Source organism: Oreochromis aureus, linkage group 11 (genome assembly GCF_013358895.1).
Source record: "Oreochromis aureus strain Israel breed Guangdong linkage group 11, ZZ_aureus, whole genome shotgun sequence".
NCBI lineage: Eukaryota > Metazoa > Chordata > Actinopteri > Cichliformes > Cichlidae > Oreochromis > Oreochromis aureus.
This window is the reverse complement of record NC_052952.1, coordinates 38618345-38639601: the sequence shown is the minus strand read 5'-3', so window position 1 is coordinate 38639601 and position 21257 is coordinate 38618345. Positions and strand designations below refer to the sequence as shown.

The 21257-nt window shown below is 45.3% G+C and overlaps 1 protein-coding gene across 2 annotated transcripts; it reads left to right on the top strand.

Annotated features, from left to right (window-relative positions):
- Window positions 1-5308: 5308 nt before the first annotated feature.
- On the top strand, window positions 5309-19053 carry LOC116327276 (mothers against decapentaplegic homolog 4-like). 2 transcript variants are annotated; one of them, XM_039620066.1, is made up of 11 exons: window positions 5309-5570; window positions 6294-6542; window positions 10260-10434; window positions 13251-13379; window positions 13460-13675; window positions 13759-13899; window positions 13997-14050; window positions 14368-14551; window positions 14724-14801; window positions 15479-15617; window positions 16614-16817. In XM_039620066.1, exons 2-11 carry the CDS (start codon window positions 6300-6302, stop codon window positions 16674-16676), a joined length of 1422 nt encoding a protein of 473 aa, XP_039476000.1. In that variant the 5' UTR covers window positions 5309-5570; window positions 6294-6299; the 3' UTR covers window positions 16677-16817. The 2 variants fall into 2 exon arrangements, with proteins under 2 accessions (XP_039476000.1, XP_031604678.1); XM_031748818.2 differs by having other exon boundaries at window positions 5313-5570; window positions 14633-14801; window positions 16614-19053.
- The last annotated feature ends 2204 nt before the right edge of the window (window positions 19054-21257 follow it).

Below are 21257 nucleotides of genomic sequence, written 5' to 3'. Positions count from 1 at the left end.
TGGACTTGGCCTCAAGGATTCTTAGTTTAGATTTAAAAGCACTTAATGAAATGAGTTCAGTCGTTCTGCAGTTCGTTCCAAGCTGAGGGGGCTAAATGGACAAAAGCTCTTTTCCACATTCAGTTCGGCCAAATGGAACAGAAAGCAACAAGTAACCCTGCAGACGAAGAGGATACCGACCAGCATGTTTCAATGCAAGCAGGGAACAGATACAGGAAGGCAGCAACCCAAGTACAACTGACAGTGATGAGTCTGAGATTTACTGTTAGTGATGAACCTCAGAGAAGCACGATACACAGTATCAACCATTTGAAGCATTCATATATAGAATATCTCCATAATCCAGGACAGGTAAAACTGTCGCAGCAACAAGCTGCTTCTTTGTATTCAAAGAAAAACACGACTTATTTTCAAAATAAAATCTCAGTTTGAATTTCAGTGTTTTCACGAGATTCTCTACATGTGGTTTGAAGGTGAGCGAGTCACCTAGATATTTTTACGTGTGAACCAAACATCGAGTCGTGGTTTAAAGGAGAAAACACAGTTAAAGGAAAATCTACAAATCAAAGGTTAAAATGACTAAAATATGATAAAAACAACAACATTTGGATGTTTCAGTGGTTCAAAAAGTAACAAACAAACATCCAAATTAAATTAAAGATTGGTCATAAATGTGGTCGTAAGTAAAACATCAGGCTTGGTGGGCGGGGTCGGTTTTTCAAAATTGCCTTCAAATTCTTTTTTTCTTTTTTTTTACCATGTAAATAAAACATACAAATATGAGACATTTGAGGCTGGGACTTTGGTTTTCTATTAAACCGGCGCTGCTTGGCAGAATCACTGACCGCTCATGGCTTCGGTTCTTTCAACTGCGCATGCTGGTCCCCAAAGACGTCCACAGACTGGAGGCCTCGGCCTGCTCAGTGAGGGCGTTCTCCCTGTGGGAGCTCGACGGTGCTGCCGTCCTCGGTGCAGGACCAGTCAGAGTCTGGGGCTGAAACCGCAGTGGTTTCCATGGCAGACGGTCGGAAAGCAAAGAGTTGGCCTGAAAGAGGAAGAGGACGTTTTATTGTGAAAGAGTGTGTGCAGAGCAGCAGCTGCAGAGTTTTGGATTAACGAGAGGAACACGCTCTTATTTTTGTGTCTTTATTTATTGTAGGTGTTTATTATGGAGGACTGAAAAAATGACTGAAAGCTAAACCAATGGCATGAAATGAGTCGACCAATAAAAACAGTTGTGTGTCTACGGTATGGGCAGAAATCTGTGCCATCAGAAACTGAATTTGAATAAGTTAAATTTGAATTTGAATTACTCGGATTGAATCTGAATTGTAACTTGAATGAAAGCTTTTGAAAACTGAATTTGAATTAGTCTAATTTGAAATTGAATTTATGGTTTGAAAATGAATTGATTTGCTTTGAAACTGCATTTTATCCTTTAAAAATTCAGCTCTCGAATAATTTCACATTCACTTCTCACCATTCAGTTTCAGTTCTACAATTCAATTTCAGTTCCAAAATTCAGTTTTTGGGACTTACATCCGGTTCGGTTCAAGCGCAGATTAATAGAACTACAGACTGATAGCGTTACTGACGGAATCTACAGCGTCTTGAGCTGAATTAAGACTTCAGAAGTCATTCGTCATGTCGAATGACCAGCGGATAAACTCTCAGGTTGGTAATAAATGTATTACATGTATAAGAACAAGCATCATGTTAACAATTGATAGCCGTACAGTAACTTTTATGCTTATTGTAGCTGCTAGCTAAAAACGCTAATTTAGCCTAGTTTGCCCTGGATTTAGCTTTGACAAACAAATATGATCGACTGTTTCTAGTAGGATTCCAAAGTTGTCATCTTGTACCCTCTCAGAGCCCTGTATGCTTGCAGAGACCCCTACAGTAAGGAAACATGCAAAACGCTGTCCAAACCTTTGTATTTGAGCTTTATTTATGTCTTACACAGCATCCCAACTCTTTAGCTAACTTAATAACTTCAGCTAAAGTGAATAGTTAGTCTTATTCATTAGTGCAGCGTTACTGGATCACCTCTGTTTGAAGTGATATAATATGATATACAACTATCACTGAAACAGCAAACTTTGTAAATAAACAACACTTCTCATTCTCTAAACGTTTGGCCACAGCTGTAGATTACACTATCAGTGCTTGTTCACTCTTGACAATAATTACATTTCTAAATTCTCTTTGTGCATTTACAGGTAAACAATATCTAATATTTTATCTAAATGACTGCTTTGTCTTTGAAAAGGTGAAGAGCCTGAGGCCGGTGACAGTCCAGTTCTACTCTAAGTACATCCTTACGGTGGCTCACAGGACAAGGCGACATTCCTGTTCTGCCAGAAGAGAAGAGAAACTTCAGAGTCTTCATGAAGTTCAACCAAAACCTGTCATATGGAATATGACAGGGGTCTCAAACTCCATTCCTCGAAGGCCGGTGTCATGCAACTTTTCCATGCCCCCGAGGACTGGAGTTTGAGACCCCTGCCGTATGGTGTTCATGCAGTTTTCTACCCCACAGTTACAGCATGTCTGACTGCCTGTTCAGCATATGCAAAAATATATGATGAGTTTAAGCATGTGATGACAAAGGCCTTCCATTATGGTGTTTGTCATCACATGTCACAGACATCTGGATGATCATTTGGAATAAACAAAAAAACAAAAAACTTGTTACTTCATCTTTTATCTTTATTATTATTATTGTTCTTATTTTACATTTTTCATTGTTAGGCATTAGGTTTATTTGTAGTAGTCCTTTCCAGCTTCTTTCCCTCTTCCATGTTACTGTGTCAGCTTGTCAGCATCTATTTGGGGTTGGGAGTGGAACAGGAAGTAAGGAACAGAAAGTGCCATTTAAACCAGGAGAGGTTCTTATATTTCAGAAGAAGGGATTAATTCAAAAGAAATGACCTCAATGCCATATTTTATTTAGGAACCCTAGAGAGCACTTTGCAAAATAACACATTCTTATAATTTCACCCTCAGATGAGCCAAACTACGACTGTCAGGGAAGGTGATGTAGGTACAGAGCATGTGAGAGTGGTTAAGTTGATGTCTCTTGTCTAGATGAAGGCACAGGAGGGATCAATGGCACGGCGTAGAGATTCAGTATCTTCAGTCTTCAGTGGACACTCCATTTCTGGCACAAAACACCTGTAAAAGATGGTCGATTTAGGAGGTGACCCGACAACTTCAGCCTGTCAAACATAGCAATGGAGCAGTATGTTTAAAAAAACAACTAATAAGCATGCACTCAGTACCCTAAGAATTATTATGGTAGTTAAACACAGTGATAGTCACATATCATATCACTTCAAACAGAGGTGATCCAGTAATGCTGCACTAATGAATAAGATTAACTATTCACTTTAGCTGAAGTTATTAAGTTCGCTAAAGAGTTGGGATGCTGTGTAAGACATAAATAAAGCTCAAATACAAAGGTTTGGACACCGTTTTGCATGTTTCCCTACAGTAGGGGTCTCTGCAAGCATACAGGGCTCTGAGAGGGTACAAGATGACAACTTTGGAATTCTACTAGAAACAGTCGATCATATTTGTTTGTCAAAGCTGAATTCAGGGCAAACTAGGCTAAATTAGCGTTTTTAGCTAGCAGCTACAATAAGCATAAAAGTTACTGTACGGCTATCATTTGTTAACATGACGCTTGTTCTTATACATGTAATACATTTATTACCAACCTGAGAGTTTATCCGCTGGTCATTCGACATGACGAATGACTTCTGAAGTCTTAATTCAGCTCAAGACGCTGTAGATTCCCGTCAGTAACGCTATCAGTCTGTAGTTCTAGTAATCTGCGCTTGAACCGGAACCGGATTAAGTCCCAAAAAACTGAATTTTGGAACTGAAATTGAATTGTAGAACTGAAACTGAATGGTGAGAAGTGAATGTGAAATTATTCGAGAGCTGAATTTTTAAAGGATAAAATGCAGTTTCAAAGCAAATCAATTCATTTTCAAACCATAAATTCAATTTCAAATTAGACTAATTCAAATTCAGTTTTCAAAAGCTTTCATTCAAGTTACAATTCAGATTCAATCCGAGTAATTCAAATTCAAATTTAACTTATTCAAATTCAGTTTCTGATGGCACAGATTTCTGCCCATAGTACGGAGCCTGGGTGCAGACAAACGTCACTCTGTCACCTTTTCTTTCATCATAAAGGTCAGCTGTTTTTATTTTGCAGCTTCAATGTTTCTGTGTCAAACAGGAGAAATGTGTTTCCTCGGCTTTCGCCACCAGATGGCGCCAAACACAGGGGCGTGTGCGCGCGCGCGCGCACACACAGAGGAGGGCTGTGATCGGCTGAAGTCACGCGCACAAACTTTCTCACAAGGTAAAGCCCGTTTCCGGTTCCCGCCTACAAAATAAAAGCTGCAGTAACTAGTGCGGAAATGCGGGAAAATGCGTGAAAGGAGAGTTTTTGAAGCTGCTGTTTGGTAAATGGTAAATGGCCTGTATTTGTATAGCGCTTTACTAGTCCCTAAGGACCCCAAAGCGCTTTACATATCCAGTCATCCACCCATTCACACACACATCACCAGTGTTTTAGTTGAGTTGAGTATTAAAGTTGAGTATTAAAACATTTCTTTAACCCAGGAAACATCTGTAAAAAGTGTTAATATATTTCCATTAATCGATTTTAAGCCTTAATGACTAAACTTGCCCTAACGGGATGTGATGCTTTTCTTTGTGACATGAGAGTGAATTTAACAGTGAATTTAGGTTCATAATGAAGTAAAACTAGGTCAACTCAAAGAAAGCAAAACTTTAGAAAGGGACAAATAACTTAAACTAGACAGAGAAAGCACACACATCCACACATGTGCAACAAGACTAAGTCCAGTTCTTTTTCTGACAACATTGTATTTTATTCTGTTCTGTTGTGTACAGTATCTTATTCTTATTATCTTATCCCTTTCCAGTGTTTTTTCTTAATTTTTGCTACTCTAACTTTGCGTTGTCCACTTTCTGCTGTAACAAAACACATTTCCCACGTGTGGGACTGATAAAGGTGATCTTATCTTATCTTATCTTATTACAGGTGAATAGCCGAATAGCCGCTCTTCAATAACATAAATATTAAAAAGAACAAAACTCAAACCACGCAGAAAAATAAATGAACTTTAAGGCAAACTGTAGTTATCAGTGTATAAAACTTAAACTGACTGTGCAGTGAACTCAGACAACGCAGACAGGCAACATCACAGTAACATTGATAACCGGAGGCAGGTCTGCAGGCAGGAAGCACAAACAGGTAAACCGCAGGTAAACGCTCCACATCGTAACAGCGCTCAACGTTTTGTCTCTGTGCTCTTAGTTTGGAAGGCCCCAGAGGTCGCCAGACTTCCTGTTATGTCTGGCCGTCGGGGGAGCATGACACAGCCCCCTCCTCCTCCTCCTCCCCCCGGTGAGCGTGCAGACAGTCTGGATCCAGACGGAGTCGCACGCGGACGCGCCGACGGACGGACCTCCCGCCTCACGGACCCGGCAGCGGATCACAGCCGAGCGGAGAGCGCCGAGCCCCGGTGAGTGCGCCGCAGGAGCCCGCTGAGAGCTCCGGAGCTTTTGTAATTCTTCTGTGAACAACTGTTGATGCAGCAGTCAGGTCAGCCAGTGAGCGTCAGGCGTCGTCAGCGTCTGATGACGTCATAGAGCCACGGTCACGACGTCATGTTGCTTACAGTTTAATGAAAAAAATGAAAGGAATCAGTAGTGAGACGAGGATGTGCATGTGTGGTGGTCCTGTCTCCTTCTCACCTCTGGGTCTGTCTCAGAGGGAAGTGACGTAGTGGGAGGGGGGGAGTATTTCTGATCACTGACAAATACGATCAGTATCAGCCCCTGCTCTGTACCTGTGCTCAGGGACTGTATGGGGTCACCTATGGATCAGCTGTAGGATCTGTTCCCGGCCCACGGGCACACCTGGGCGCCCCACCTGTCTGTGTCTGAAACACAGACTGTATATAAAAGATGCACAGCATCTGCTGTTCTGTGATTGGACAGAAACATCAGCCGAGTTTGATTTTGGTGATCGAGTGGGCTTCCTTCTTTCCCTTCCTGTCATGTATTTCCTGTTCCTGTGGGCGGTGGGTTCACGTGAAACATGAACCCCAGCATTTATCACGGATCTGTGTGATGTCACTGAGAGGGCACACAAGCCCCACCCACCTGCATAGATCTGTCTGGGGAAGTCTTTTTATCGATCTGATTGTTGAGCCGTCTGAACAGATTCTGTTTTACTTTATCAGGTGACCATGTCGGTGCTCGGCCCCGCCCCCAGCAGCGCAGACGCCTGTCTCAGCATCGTCCACAGTCTGATGTGCCACCGGCAGGGCGGCGAGAACGAGGGCTTTGCCAAGCGCGCCATCGAGAGTCTGGTGAAGAAGCTGAAGGAGAAGAAGGACGAACTAGACTCCCTCATCACCGCCGTCACCACCAACGGCGTCCACCCCAGCAAGTGCGTCACCATCCAGAGGACGCTGGACGGCCGGCTGCAGGTACGGCGGTAAAAACCCGACAGAGGGACCGCAGGAAGGATCGAGGCTCAGGGACGAAGTAGTCACCTGATTTTATTCTGAAAGTGTTAGAAAGATAACAGGATTTCAAAGAAAAAATCTAAAAGTCTTCAGGCTCCACCCCTCACTTGGTCTGCACCTGATCCTGTCCTTCCTGTGTCCTCTGTCGGGGCTCCAGGAGCTCCTCACCGCTGATATAATAATCATAATAATGATGATAATGATGATGGAGCTGTGAGCAGCAGGCTGGGTGTGTCCCACAGTCTCTCAGTAATTATGAGACCAGAGGACAGAGCACACCTGATTCTGCTGAGCCAGGTTCACACCAGGACCAGCTGACCCAGCCCACAGCGCACCCCCTTCACCCACAGTCCCAATGAAACATGAGACTCAGGAACTTCTGAAACACTCACAGACCCTTTAAACCAAAACGTCCCCACCCCACGAACCTCAGGAGACGTAAAAGGAGACGTGGTTCACCTGAGGACATCGTCTCCATCCCCGCTCCGTCATCCTCTGTATGATGCTGTTAAAATGTTTCTGTGAAGTGTTCGTGGGAATGTGCTTTAAGGATGCAGGGCTGGGCGGGGCACACAGGTGAGCCACACACCTGTAGCAGGCTCCTGTCACAGAGTGTTGCTTTGTTAAACCTCAGCCTCCGTTCGCCGCAGGCTTCGCCTGATGAGCGAGCTCTGCAGCGTGCGCCTGTGCGAGGGTGGTGGGCCTGAGCTGACACCATGTCAGTGTCAGGGTCCGCATGTGTGCGAGGAAGACCCTAGAGATCAAACTTCAAACGGATAACCAATAAAACTGAAGCGGTTACAGCGTCAGTGTGACTACAGGATCCTGCAGAACGTCGCAGGTCTCTCATCCAAACAGCAGCAGCAGGAGGAGGAGGAGGAAGAGCAGGCTGGCTTGTTTTGTCTGAAACACAGGAAAGGGGCCGGGTTAACTTAAGCCAGACAGTCTGCCGTGTGTGTGAGCGTGAGTGTGTGTGTGTGTGTGTGTGTGTGAGCATGTGTGTGTGTGTGTGTGTGTGTGTGTGTGTGAGCGTGTGTGTACAGCTATCTTTGTGAGAACCTTGTTAGAGTCAGGACCCGTTTGTGGCCCTCGCGTCAGAGGCTGTTTGAGGGTTCAGAGCCGGTTTCAGGGCTCAGGTTTGGGTTCAGGGTCGTGTGTGTGTGTGTGTGTGTGTGTGTGTGTGTGTGTGTGTGTGTGTGTGTGTGTGTACGCGTGCAGAGGACGGGAATGTGGATTCGTCTGGGACTCTGATGGATTTCATACCGCAGAGTTTCCACACTATAAGAAATGACGTGCTGCTGCAGACATGGACCCAGAGAGGAGGAGATGATTTTGTCTTGCTTTTATTTTGGAGGTTTAGACCCATGAAAACATCAAGAAGTTCAGACTGTGGCCAAAAGCAGAGCTTTATCTTGGCTTTTAAATCAAATATTTCTGTTTCTGTTTGGTTTCTGTCAGCTCTTTCAGTTCTTTTCTCCTCGTCTCATAGTTTTGCTCTAACAGGTATTTTTACCTTTTAGAGGTTAAAGTCTCAGCTTCATGTGTCAGAGTGTAAACGTTTCACAGACCTTTCAGTGTTTAGTTCTCTCACTGTTGTCTTAAATATGAAACTTTTATTTCTTGTCTCATAGTTTTAGTTCAGTAAGTCGACATTTTCGTCATCTTATAGTTTTGCTATTTGACTCATTTAGTTTTGGATTTTGAAATCAACTGTTTTGATTCTGAATGTATTTATATCACAGTTTTTTTCTCAGATATTTGACTTTTTATCTCATTTTTTTTCTTGAATTTCTCCCTTTCAGTCGTAGATTTGCATGAATAAGAATAAGACGTCCTTTTATCATTTTCTTGTGTTTTTTGTTTCGTGATATTTCTCAAGTCTAACGAGGAGTTCTACCTGGGCCTCCGTGTAAACCACTGATTCTCCTTCACCGCATCAGTTATGTTTCTAAATGATGTCCAACTCGGTCTTTAACGTGTTCGTATTTGAAGGAAAGTCCGACGTATGTTTCTTCTCTGATGAGCAGTTTATGTTTTTGCTTTTCGCCAGGAACAAACCGGAGACGTTCCTTCTGAATGTGTCATCCTGTGAAAGTTCTCCAGATCAAACAAACAAACCCTGGAATATTTGGTATCTTTGGAAAGTTTTGCTAAAATCTTTCTGTGTTGCTGTTTGCTTGTTTTGGGGTTTGGATGTTGTTTTTGCGGCATGCCTGCATTTCATAGCTCAGAGACGTGAACACGGCGACACCTTTGGAAAACACCCCAGAAAACAGGAACAAACACAAGTATTAGTTTGAACTTAACATGTAAAGTTTAAGAAACAGAGTAAAGACATGAGGAGAGTCTGAACGAGCAGCCGGTCGTTCAAAATGGGGATAAAAGGTGGTTTAAAAGAAAGTGCTGTTTCAGTTTACAGTCAGTGTGGGGACCTGGGTCTTTGAGCGGGTTTATGAGGACATTTTTTGCAGCGTGTGTGTGTGTGTGTGAGATTGTTTTGTCTGCAGAGTGTTATCCCTGCCCTTCACCTGTGCACACAGAACAGACCTCGTCCATCAGATTTAAAGCAGCACATTCAGAAACCTGTGGCTTTGAGAAGTTTTCACCCTGTGGGGATTTTCTGATCTGAGTTTAAAGTTTGTTTAGTTAACGCATCGGTGAGAAAAAACATCCTCATTAGGGTTTTCCCACAATTAAGGGACCTGGTTAACACACAGCAACATTTATCATCAAACGATTTATCGTAGAACTTCTAAATACTCGGGACGGCCTCTCTGTGGACGGCCTCTTGGGACAGCGCCCCATAGGGGGCGCTGTTGAGCTCGTCCAGGTGGAAGGGGCTCCGTGGACTTCCTGTTCCATAGGGGGCGCTGTTGAGCTCGTCCAGGTGGAAGGGGCTCTGTGGACTTCCTGTTCCATAGGGGGCGCTGTCGAGTTCAGCAGAAATGGTTCCACCTTTAGATGTTTCACAGGTTTTCTCTTGTAGTAAAATCCTTTCTGTTAGAGACGTCACAGCACTGCGAGACGCTTTACAGCGTCCTCCATTTTGGTTTGGGGCGTGAAGCGAGCAGCCTTCTGACAGCATCACCTTCACCCCGCTGCACCTCCCTGCACACCTGAAGCTCCTGCTGGGCTTTAACTGTGGAAACAGGCACCTATCCTAAAACCTTAACTGACCAATCAGCACGCGTTAGCAGCATGCTAGTTTTTATGGTCAAAATTAGCTTCACTGAGAAGAACTGACGGAGGAAGAGTGCTGTTATCCAGGCTGGATTCATGGATGCTAAAATCCGATGTTTTTGGAAGTCTCTGCTTAGCTCCGCTCTCTCTGATCTCACAGCGCCCCCTAGGTGAACTGCAGCTAATGTTTGTCTGAAGTCAGGCATTCAGGTGTGCCCACACTCAGCTGGAGAGAGAATACAGAGAAGCGCCCACTGCTGGCTGGAGCTATGGTTGGCTCTGTGTTGGGATCTCACTGACATCTGACCTGAACTTTTTGTAGCGTTCTGAGGCTGAGGTCAGACGTGATGTCATGCTTGTGGTTTGGCATAATCACCTGACACACACACGTACACACACACACGCACAGTGTTTGTGCTCAGCATGACTCAGGCTGCTGTCACAGAGTTTATTTAAGCGTACATGTTTCCTCGCTGACTGTCTGTCTCACCTGTGCAGGTAGCGGGTAGAAAAGGCTTCCCTCATGTGATCTACGCACGCCTGTGGCGGTGGCCAGACCTCCACAAGAACGAGCTGAAGCACGTCAAGTTCTGTCAGTTTGCCTTCGACCTGAAGTACGACAGCGTGTGTGTGAACCCCTACCACTACGAGAGGGTGGCGTCCCCTGCCACAGGTAACCCTGCACACCTGCTGCCCTCTGTGATTGGTCTGATTGGTCCGTGAGTCATTGGGCTGGAGCTGCGTTTGGTTTTAGGTTTCTTTCCTGCTGCTTTGATGGAAACTCGGTCAGAGCTTTAAACACAATGTGTGTGTGTGTGTGTTCCTGTGTGTGTGTGTGTGTTCCTGTGTGTGTGTGTTTCTGTGTGTGTGTGTTCCTGTGTGTGTGTGTGTGTTTCTGTGTTTCTGTGTGTGTGTGTGTGTGTGTTCCTGTGTGTGTGTGTGTGTGTGTGTGTGTGTGTGTGTGTGTGTGTTCCTGTGTGTGTGTGTGTGTGTTTCTGTGTTTCTGTGTGTGTGTGTGTTCCTGTGTGTGTGTGTGTGTGTGTGTGTGTGTGTGTGTGTGGGTTCCAGTGTCTCTTCGGAAATAGAAACAGTCACCGCGGTGTTTAGTCTGACTTCTGCTCAGACACGAGGGCAGATAACAGAGACGCTCCAAAACCTTCAGAGCCCAACAGGAGCGACAACACACACGCACAAACACACAAACACATAGATGCCAGTTAATTAACTAACATCCAATCAAAACCCTCCATTTTCTCTCACCAAAGTCAGTCCGCCTTCTTCTTGGTCTGTTACTACGGTAACTTCACAGCAGCCATGTTATTGGTCAGATGATGACATTAAAATGCTCCAAGAGGCCCCAACAGCACAAACACGGTTCAGAGGTCCAGATCAGGGTCCTGTCTCAATATGCATACTTGCGTTCTCATGTACTCGTGATACGTCATAAGTTGAAGACCAAGTACTGTTCCAATTCAGTACGCATCAAGCCGAGAACGCGAAAAATTCCCGGATGTGTTCTTGCTCCGCCTGTTTTATCGAGCATGCAACGGTGGTGACTTGTGTGGACTTGGTACAGCTAAATATCCCAGAATGCATTTCGTCCAAAACTCAAACGCGGCAATGGCGGACGAGCGCAGCTAAAAACTTTTAAATATATCTGCTTGATTTATCAAGATATCATGTATAGAGCCGGGGAGAACAGCGAACTCCCAGCACATCGTTTTCAACCCCTTCAGTCCGTGCTCAAGTTCTCAGCAAGTCCAGACTCGCCGAGAACGCGAGTATGGACTCGCGTACTTGAGAAATGAGAAAGGGCCCAGGTGAAGCTAACAGACAGCTAGCAGCTACAGCTGCCTGTGTCACCATCCACCTGTCAGTCAAAGAGGCCACACCCCTAATAATGCAAACAGGTGAAAAGGATACTGTACTCAGAAATACATGTACATTAGTAGGTAATTACGTCTTCCAACCACCTGAAGTATTCTTATAAATGTATAATTAAAGTATTAAAACAACACAGGAGCATCCGTCCGACTAACAGCGTTTTAAAAACGTGGCTACAGACTGCTGCCCAAGGCGGACGAGGGAAGAAGTCATAGGACTTCTCCTGTCTTCAGACTCAAAATATGAAGGATCATACAGGTGTTTTCTCTTCAGTGAACAGGGGCTCTTCACCAAAGATACAGAAAGAGACAATGCCACTACCATCTTAATAGACGCTGATCTTCTTCCTCCTCACCTCCTTCTTCATCTCCTGAACTGAAGTCAGGGCTCTAACACTTGAAAATATGCATAAACATGCTTGTTTATTCCCAATATTGTCACAGATAATTATTTTCAGCAGTTTAGACCTCCCGTCTCCGGATAGCTAAACAACAACGGCTGGTTGTAAGCTAACATCATGGCAAACTAATGTCAGGCTCCAGTGTCCTAAAAATAACACTTTCTCTCTGATAAACAGTTTGACTACATTCTCAGACTGTATGAGAGTTTATTCACCAAGCGTCCGAGTCCTGCGACTTTATAGCCACTTTAACGAAAGTATTACTAGCTATCAGTCATTAACAGGAGCTATCAGTCATTAAGAGAAGATAACAGTCATCAACAGGGGCTAACAGTCATTAACAGGAGCTAACAGTCGTTAACAGGAGCTAACAGTCATCAACATGGGCTAACAGTCATCAACAGGAGCTATCAGTCATTAAGAGAAGATAACAGTCATCAACAGGGGCTAACAGTCATTAACAGGAGCTAACAGTCATCAACAGGGGCTAACGGTCATTAAGAGAAGATAACAGTCATCAACAGGGGCTAACAGTCATTAACAGGAGCTATCAGTCATTAAGAGAAGATAACAGTCATCAACAGGAGCTATCAGTCATTAAGAGAAGATAACAGTCATCAACAGGGGCTAACAGTCATTAACAGGAGCTAACAGTCATCAACAGGGGCTAACAGTCATTAAGAGAAGATAACAGTCATCAACAGGGGCTAACAGAAGTTAAAAGAGGCTATTAGTAACTAGCAGAGGAGAGGCTAACAGCAGCTAAATGCAGCTAACTGAAGCTGACCCCAACTAACAGAGATACCAGTCAGCCAGCAGCCACAAAAACAGCAGCGCTCACCAACAGAAAGCTCAAGTATATCTTTAACAACCTACCAGAGTATGACTTTCATCAGTCAGAAGTAAGCTTCTGTGACTCATCAGTTCGTATCAAACTTAAAGAAGCCTCTGGAATAAGTAAAAGTGGACCGTCTCACCCACACTGATGGCTGAGGAAAACAGTGTACTGACAGGGAGAAACTCTGGGACAGGTCAGGTCTGGACTCAGATTGCTACAGTTGAGTGACTCGGGGGTACAAACGTCAAACCTGGGGTACAGTCTAAATGTTTGTAATGTCTCGTGGCTGACTGAAGCATGTTTGTCTGTAGCAGCTGCTGCAGGATATGACAATGGTGATGACCATGGTGTGTTTGTGCTTCGACAGGTCCTCAGTCTCTCATAAAGGAGGAGTTCATGCAGGAGTGTCTGCAGATCGACCTGCCCCCCCATGCCGACCCCTATGGCCACCCGCGGCCTGTCGGCATGTATCCCAGCATGCCTTTGTCTCCCCCAGGTCAGTGTGCTGCTCCTTGCTGTCAGAGTCAGAGTGCAAGACGCCGTGACGCTGTTGTAACGCCATCGTGTTTCCTGCAGGCAGCAGCTCCATGGTGCCTGCAGCTCTGACCGCCGGGGGGGTCGGCGGCGGTCTGGACGGACCCGGCCTCCTTCAGATCGCTCCGCCTCCTAACCACGGGGGGCAGGCTTCACCGCCTCACTCAAATCCCCCTCACACGCCCCAGCTCCCCCATCCCCCCACCCCAGCCTCCCCACATCAGCAGAGCCCAGAGTACAGCGGCCCCCACAAACCTGGTACTGTACCCCAAGTACTGTCTGTACTACCTGTACTCAGTACTACTTCTGTAGTATAATCAGTCTCCTGTGTGTTTCCACAGCCAATTGGGCAGGTAACAGCCCTGCCTCCTACACCTCTGCAGGACCGCAGCACAGTGGGCGCAGCAACCAGCCACATCCGCCATTGCACCATCATCATCCTCATCTTCATCAACAACACCACGCCCCCAACACTCACTTCTGTAAGAGAGCATGTTAAATGTTACTGCTTTATTCAGTACTGTAGTACTGCGAGCACTGCAGTATTGCTGAGTACTGGGTCTGTGTTTGTTCCTCCAGGGTCACAGCATCACAGCACCGCTCCGTATCCACAGCCAGTGTCCAACCACCCAGGTACCACACCTGTCCACAAACCCCGCACCCTCACTCTGAGCTCACTTTATTAATAAAGTTAAAAACATTGTGGGGACGTCGCCAAAATACAAAACGTCCCTTCTTAGTGAAGCAGGTCCAAAAAATGTTAATGTAAAAGTACAGACATGTTCCCTGATACTCACACCTGTCTGTCTGAGTTCCCTGAAACAAAGATGTCCTCACTTACAGACGTAAAAGCTCAAGTAATAAAAGGTTGAGAAGCACCTCTGTCTCCACTGTGTCAGGATGTTTGGGGAGCAGGTCCACCATGTCCTGATCTGTATCTTGGTCCTCAGGTCCAGAGTTCTGGTGCTCCATCTCCTACTTCGAGCTGGACGTTCAGGTTGGTGAGATGTTTAAGGTCCAGTCCAGCTGTCCACTGGTGACCGTGGACGGGTACGTGGATCCTTCGGGAGGAGATCGATTCTGTTTGGGACAGCTGAGCAATGTCCACCGTACAGCTGCCAGCCACCGCGCCAGGTGAGCAGTCGCTTAGCGGGTGGCGCCGTGAGAGTTGTTGTGGTGTTATTATTTAATTTTGCCGGTGTTGTTGCCCTGCAGGCTCCACATCGGCCGGGGGGTTCAGCTGGAGTGTCGGGGGGAGGGTGACATCTGGATGCGTTGCCTTAGCGACCACTCTGTGTTTGTCCAGAGTTTCTATCTGGACCGGGAGGCGGGCAGAGCACCAGGCGACGGCGTTCATAAGATCTACCCTGGAGCATACATCAAGGTGAGCGCGCGGAGCCGTAGACGCTGCGAATGACCATCTGAGTCCAGACGTTTTCACTCAGGTCCATCAGATATCGTCAGAACCCATGCGAGTGTACCAGTAACCAATCATATTCGTACTACATCCCTACTGTTACACGTGTACCTTTGTCTACGTTTTCAGATGTTTTCTGAATGTAAAACAGACGGAGGAAGAAGTGTTTGGCGATTGCAGGAATTAAAGCAGCAAGTCCATCTTTCTTTTACAGATTTAATCTTACTGGTTTGTGAAGAGATCCAAGTTTCTCTGAGAGGTTTGTTTGGGCCGTGTTTCTCGATACCTGGACAGCTTTGTTGTAACTTCTTCAGCAGCTTGTGGACAGTTTTATAGGACATAGATTTATGTTTGATTGGACATAAAATTGTGAATCAGCTCCTGTTTCTATCAGGTGGTTTTGGCTTTGCTGGCAGTTTTGCCCGCTTTGGCATAAAGCAGCTCATTATGGCGTGTTTAGTACGTGGCCGTTTTTTCCCACCACGTTCACGCACACTCACACCCCGATGGATCCATCACAGAGAAACGTGGGGTTAGGTTCTTCCCCGAGGATATTTGGCATGCAGATTGGCATCGAACAACCACCTGAGCTACAGCCACCCTGGTGTCTCACCCGTCTGCGTGTCTCACCCGTCTGTGTTCAGGTTTTCGACCTGCGGCAGTGTCACCGGCAGATGCAGCAGCAGGCGGCAGCAGCTCGGGCAGCTGTGGAGACTCAGGCAGCCGCGGTTGTCGGTGCAATTCCCGGTCCGAACAGTGTGGGAGGGATCGCGCCTGCTGTCAGTGAGTATCACCTGCCCCACACCGCCAATGACAGACAGGCACAGGTGTAATTTTCACTGTTTGGACCAGAGCGCAGACGGTAACTCTTAAATCAGTGACAAGACCAAGACCGTGTGCACCAACATTTAAGTATTTTTGTCGTTTCATAAAGTATTTAAACAAAAGATTAGTAATTTCGAAAAATGAAACTGTCAGCTGTGTGTGTGTGTGTGTGTGTGTGTGTGTGAAGCGCCTCCTGCTGGACACACTGTGACTGTGAGGGACTAAAAGCGTGAATGAAATCTTGTTTGAGAAGACGGAGAGTTATTGGCCTAATATCTGTGAGCTGATGGGCAGGGTAAGGCTGAAGCAGGAAGTGTGTGGAAGGTGAAGCGAGGCCTTCAACGAGTTCTCACTGATCTCTGATTTTAAGACCTGCAGCTCGAATGTTTCACAGAAAAAGGTCCAAATACAGTCAGAGCTCAGACACAGATGTAATCTGATTACCTGATTCTCCAGCACGGAGGACCAACAATCAAACATCCATAAGAAATAAATCAATACCTCAGTAAATGGATTCATATCTGTCAGTGCAAAACGATAATTAAAAATTAAATGTAGCCATTAATTATAAGGTAATGAGAAGACGCCTGTGGGTCAGTCAGCTGGTGACCTCACTATGATTGACGGGCGTCTCTCCCGGAATAAAGAGGTTCAAATTCATAAAACGGGAAAAGGAGAAATCAAAAAATAAACTGGGTGACAAAAGCGTATCGATGAATCAATAAAATAAAACATGAACCAGACACAGTACTTAAAGGACTTACCTGCAGACTGAATTGAGTCAGATTCGTGTTGGACATTTTGGGCCTCAGTGCAACTTCCTGCTTTTTCATGCGTTTAATCTTATTTCGCTCCGTTTTTAAGGTGGGCGGCCTCGGCCCTCCGTGTAAGCCTCCTGGTTTTAATTTCACATGTTTTTGTTTCTGTGTGTCTCACCTGTGCTTTCTGCCGCAGGTGTGCGCTCAGCGGCCGGTCTGGGCGTGGACGACCTCCGCAGGCTGTGCATCGTGCGGCTGAGCTTCGTCAAAGGGTGGGGGTGTGACTACCCACGGCAGAGCATCAAGGACACCCCCTGCTGGCTGGAGGTACACCTGCACAGAGCGCTGCAGCTGCTCGACCAGGTGCTGCACACGCTGCCGCCGCGAGAGCACGCACTCTAGGACCTCCGCCGACAAACACACCGCAGCAGGTCATCGGTCGGTTCACACGGGTTTCAGACAATCAGCCGATCGCAGCGTCTCGTTTCTGCTGTCGTTCGTTTCCGTGGAAACCAGCGTGACACGTTAAAGGGTCAGCTCACGCGAAGCGTCATCGAGTTTCTGCTCGAGCACCCCCGCTGGCCTGCGGTTTATTAGCTCCACCCCCTCAACAGGTGAACTGACCCTTTAAGCCTGATGTCAGAAATCAGCTGATTACCAAAAAATCCTCGTCATCATCATCTTCCTCCTCCTGTCGGTTTTTAGTTCCTTTAGCTGATTGTTGACCAAAGAGCCATTCCTGTTTCTTTGATGACATCACATCCTGTTTACGTTGCGTTTCTGCTCCCTCTGACAGTCACATTATTTATTCTGTCGTCTGCTTTTTTTCTCACGTTTAACTCATTTAAAGGCTTTTATACTGAAAGGGTGTAAAGCTCTGAATCATCAGCTGTCTCTTCAAATTAAAAGTCTCTGGTGGATAAAGATCTGCTTCGTCTTTGTTCGTCTTTCACTCTGCGTTCAGAAACGCTTCCATAGGAACACTCCTCTCCATCCACACTCAGTGATCAGGTAGGGCGCTCCCAGGAAGTCCATCAACGATCCAGGTGACCTCTGCGGTCTCAGCTGACCCGATGATTAATGATCTGCGCTGGAAACGATCAAACGAGGAGCTTCATTCATGAGAGCTGCTCCACTTAGGGCAGCAGGGAGCTGAAACAGAAACAGGCAACACCTGGTCCATAAAAAAGGCCACACCCTCTTCAATGTACTGACGCGCACAGACAAATAATCCATCAGATATCGTCAGATCCCCTGCGAGTGTCCCAGTAACCAATCAGATTTGGGCTACATCACTACTGTTACACGTGTACCTTTGTCCATGTTTTCAGATGTTTTCTGAACGTAAAACAGACGGACGAAGACGTGTTTGGCGATCGCAGGAATTAAAGCAGCGAATCTTTCTTTTACAGATTTAATCTTACTGGTTTGTGAAGAGATTCTTCATGAATAAAGGCCAAGTTACGAAGAGGAAACACGAGCGCCACGCTTCTCTTACGCCCACCGTTTTTCATCAAAACCGAGGAAATTAGGAAGACAGGCCGCGTTGTAGTACCTTCATGGACCTGTTGATTAATAACCTGCACATATGTTTGGACCCACAGCTGAACTCTGAGTCAGTGTAAAGGGTCTGAGCTTTAGTGAAATGAGGTTCACAATTCAGTCTGCTGTGGTTCAAATGTTCTTGAGAGTGACGGAGCTCCTCTGGATCGTCTCTGCAGCAGCAGGAGGAAGAATTATGTTTTTCATGGCTGCGTCTCGTTCATGTGACCTGCAGAAAGCAGCAGTAACAACGATGTGCTCAAGTATGTCACATGATCTGTCTGTAGTCCACATTCAGAACACTGGAGTTTCTCCACAGCTGTGGAGACATCTCAGCTCACTAGCCACTGCAATCCAGAAACACAGTCCAGAGTGTAGCTAAACCCATTTTCAGTTAGTATGTTTAATTGTTTTATTCTAAAATATATTGTTTTTTAAGACCATTGTTGGTTTTCATCTAGTTTAAACCAAACCACTCTGCTGGATTTAGCTAGTAGCTAGTGAGCTGATTGGAGACCTAAACAGCCAATCAGAATTTTTGCATCCAAGTCTGTGATTGGTTGGTTTTGTGGCACATTTATAACGTTGTACAGAGAGTTAAGAGTGCAGGCAGCAGAGATGTAGAGAGCAGGTCTGCAGACGTCTGAGCACACAGAGCAGAGATCTGAGCGAGAGCGGCTGTTATTGTGTGTGTGTGTTTATGGATATTAGCAAACACTGAAACACTGAGTTTTCTTCCTTCAAAGTAATTTTCTCCTCAAAATGCAACATTTGTACTTGCAACAATGATTTCCATGCGCTCAGAATAGATGCACAAAAATAACGCCATAGATTCGAAAGAGTTTCAGGGCCACGTTAAGAACCTGTTTGCTCATGTACACCGGGTCAACGCAGTGCAGTGAAGTTAACCATATTTGCATCATAATCTCATCTCAGAGCATTCAGCAGAGAGAAGATCTGCTCTCTGTTCTCAGCGTGCTCACCATGACCTAAAACTTCAAAATAAATAGAATAGAATAGCTTCCATTGTCACTACCAGTGTTGGGAAGGTTACTTTTAAAATGTATTCCACTACAGAATACTGAATACATGCCCCAAAATGTATTCTGTAACGTATTCCGTTACGTTACTCAATGAGAGTAACGTATTCTGAATACTTTGGAATACTTAATATATTATCATGCTGTTTACAACTACATGAATGTCCTATTGCTGTGATTTATTACTGTTACTGAAGGTGCGTGTAGTACGAAAACGTAGTAAAGGGACCTCTGGCTAATACGTCCGGTTCCCTGTCGGGCTGGTAGCCGAAAACTAGCTTTACTTTGTTGTCTGGGTCAACTTTGCTTGCGGAGACAGAGAGAGCGTTGAAAGGCTGCTCCAACGGAACTTATTTTTCCGGAGGAAAACACGAACACAGTGTACAGTTGAGTCTTAATAGCTTACTTACAAATGGGCTCGTCAGGCACTCTTCTTGGCTGCTGTGGTTATTATTATATTTACATGCTTCCAGCTCCCGTTTTTGCTCCGTGACAGCTCGGACTTTTCCTTTCTCTCCTCCCTCGCTCACAGACACATAACGGGTATGGTAGTCCATTCTCCTGCAGCACGGACTACACTGCCCATCAGGCTACATTCTTTAGGGCCATGCCTGTAGCATTCTGCCTTTTAGCTTAGCACAACAACAACAACAACAAAAAGCGCTCTCTCACCCAGGAAACACGCAGAGAGAGAGCGCGTCACCCTGTAACCATGGCAACCGTGAACGCTGCCGCCTGGAACAACATTACGTAGCTGTCAAACAAACCCAAATAATCCTGACCCGCGACAATATGAAACAGGGAAGTACCGCCGTGTATTCCATTTATTTCAACAAAGTAACTGTATTCTGAATACCACCTTTTTAAACGGTAACTGTAACGGAATACAGTTACTCATATTTTGTATTCTGAATACGTAACGGCGGTACATGTATTCCGTTACTCCCCAAAACTGGTCACTACACACATGCCCCATACACACATAAGATCCAGAGCATCTGTGTTGAAGAAAACCAACCAAAATGAAAACATGGCCGCCTGTACATGCATGCAACACCAAGCACCTGGTGAGGAAATGGAAGTTAGACGCTAAAGAACAGCATCACACAGAGGTCCAACACTGCCCTCTGCAGGCATGCACAAGTCACAGTCTAAATGTGATTGGAGGAGCTGAAAGAGTCAAATCTGACCAGCGCACAGGGTTGGTGGAACCAAATGGCAGCAGTGCTGAAAATGCTGATGGAGAAAAAGTTTCCAACTGTTACAGAGAGTGAATGATTGTTGGCTGTCCCTCCCTGAGCCTGGTTCTGCTGGAGGAGTCTTCCTGTTAAAAGGGAGTTTTTCCTTCCCCCTGTCACCACGTGCTTGCTCATAGGGGGTTTTCTCTGTATTATTGAAGGCTCTTTACCTTACAACATAAAGCACCTTAAGGCAACTGTTGTTCTCTGCAGACACACGTGTTACTGGAGCTCTGTAGACTCTTAAAGTTTGACTCTTCCAAATAACTGCCCACACAGGTGCTCGAGGCTTTCTGGCTACCTTTAGACTTGTGTCTGGAAAGACTTTGGTGGTATCTCATGTTTACCTCAGCAATCAGACAGGTGGAAGGTTAAAGGTCAGGAAAATCATGGACTCTGATTATCTGATCAAAGGAAAGTCTAAACTTAAGTGAAAATCTGTGTTTCGGTCACTTTGGCTTTTTTACAGAAAAAATGTTCAAGTAAATTATATGATTTATTTGTTTCATATTTTTCTACCACGTCACCTCCCATGGCTCTTAATAACAAGAAGAAGAAGAAGGAGAATATAACCTGTAATAAATATGAAAAGATATAGAAAATACTTTGATTAACCATGATATGAATCATGTTTATTATTGCAATAAATACTTAAAACAACAAACAGCCTCTGTGGTCAGATCAAAGGCATGAAGTTGGATGTAATAATGTGTGTATAGGTGAATTATTGATGTAAACACTGTGGTTATTTTGTGGTAATCGATGAAAAATGATCACAGTGACCATTGCAATATGGCGCCAACGAGGACAAAGAGAGGGCGCCTGTAAAGTTTAAACGGTTCATGTTCACCCTCTCATTGGTAACACTAAAGTGACGTAGTTGCATTTACAGCCACTCACAGACGAGGTCTGTGCATATTAAGATGCTAGGGGGGGGCTTAGTGAGTTGATCGTGTTTGGACCAATAACAGGTTAAGCTTCTTAAAAATATGGATATTCATTAGATGGGGGCGTGGTCTA

What these genes read in the sequence shown, in the direction of transcription:
- LOC116327276 (XM_031748818.2), top strand. Translation starts at nt 6,300, where the DNA reads ATGTCGGTGCTCGGCCCCGCCCCCAGCAGCGCAGACGCCTGTCTCAGC. An exon ending in GGTGGCGTCCCCTGCCACAG is followed by an intron (nt 10,435 to 13,250) that starts GTAACCCTGCAC and finishes GTGCTTCGACAG; the next exon opens with GTCCTCAGTCTCTCATAAAG. An exon ending in ACCCTGGAGCATACATCAAG is followed by an intron (nt 14,802 to 15,478) that starts GTGAGCGCGCGG and finishes GTCTGTGTTCAG; the next exon opens with GTTTTCGACCTGCGGCAGTG.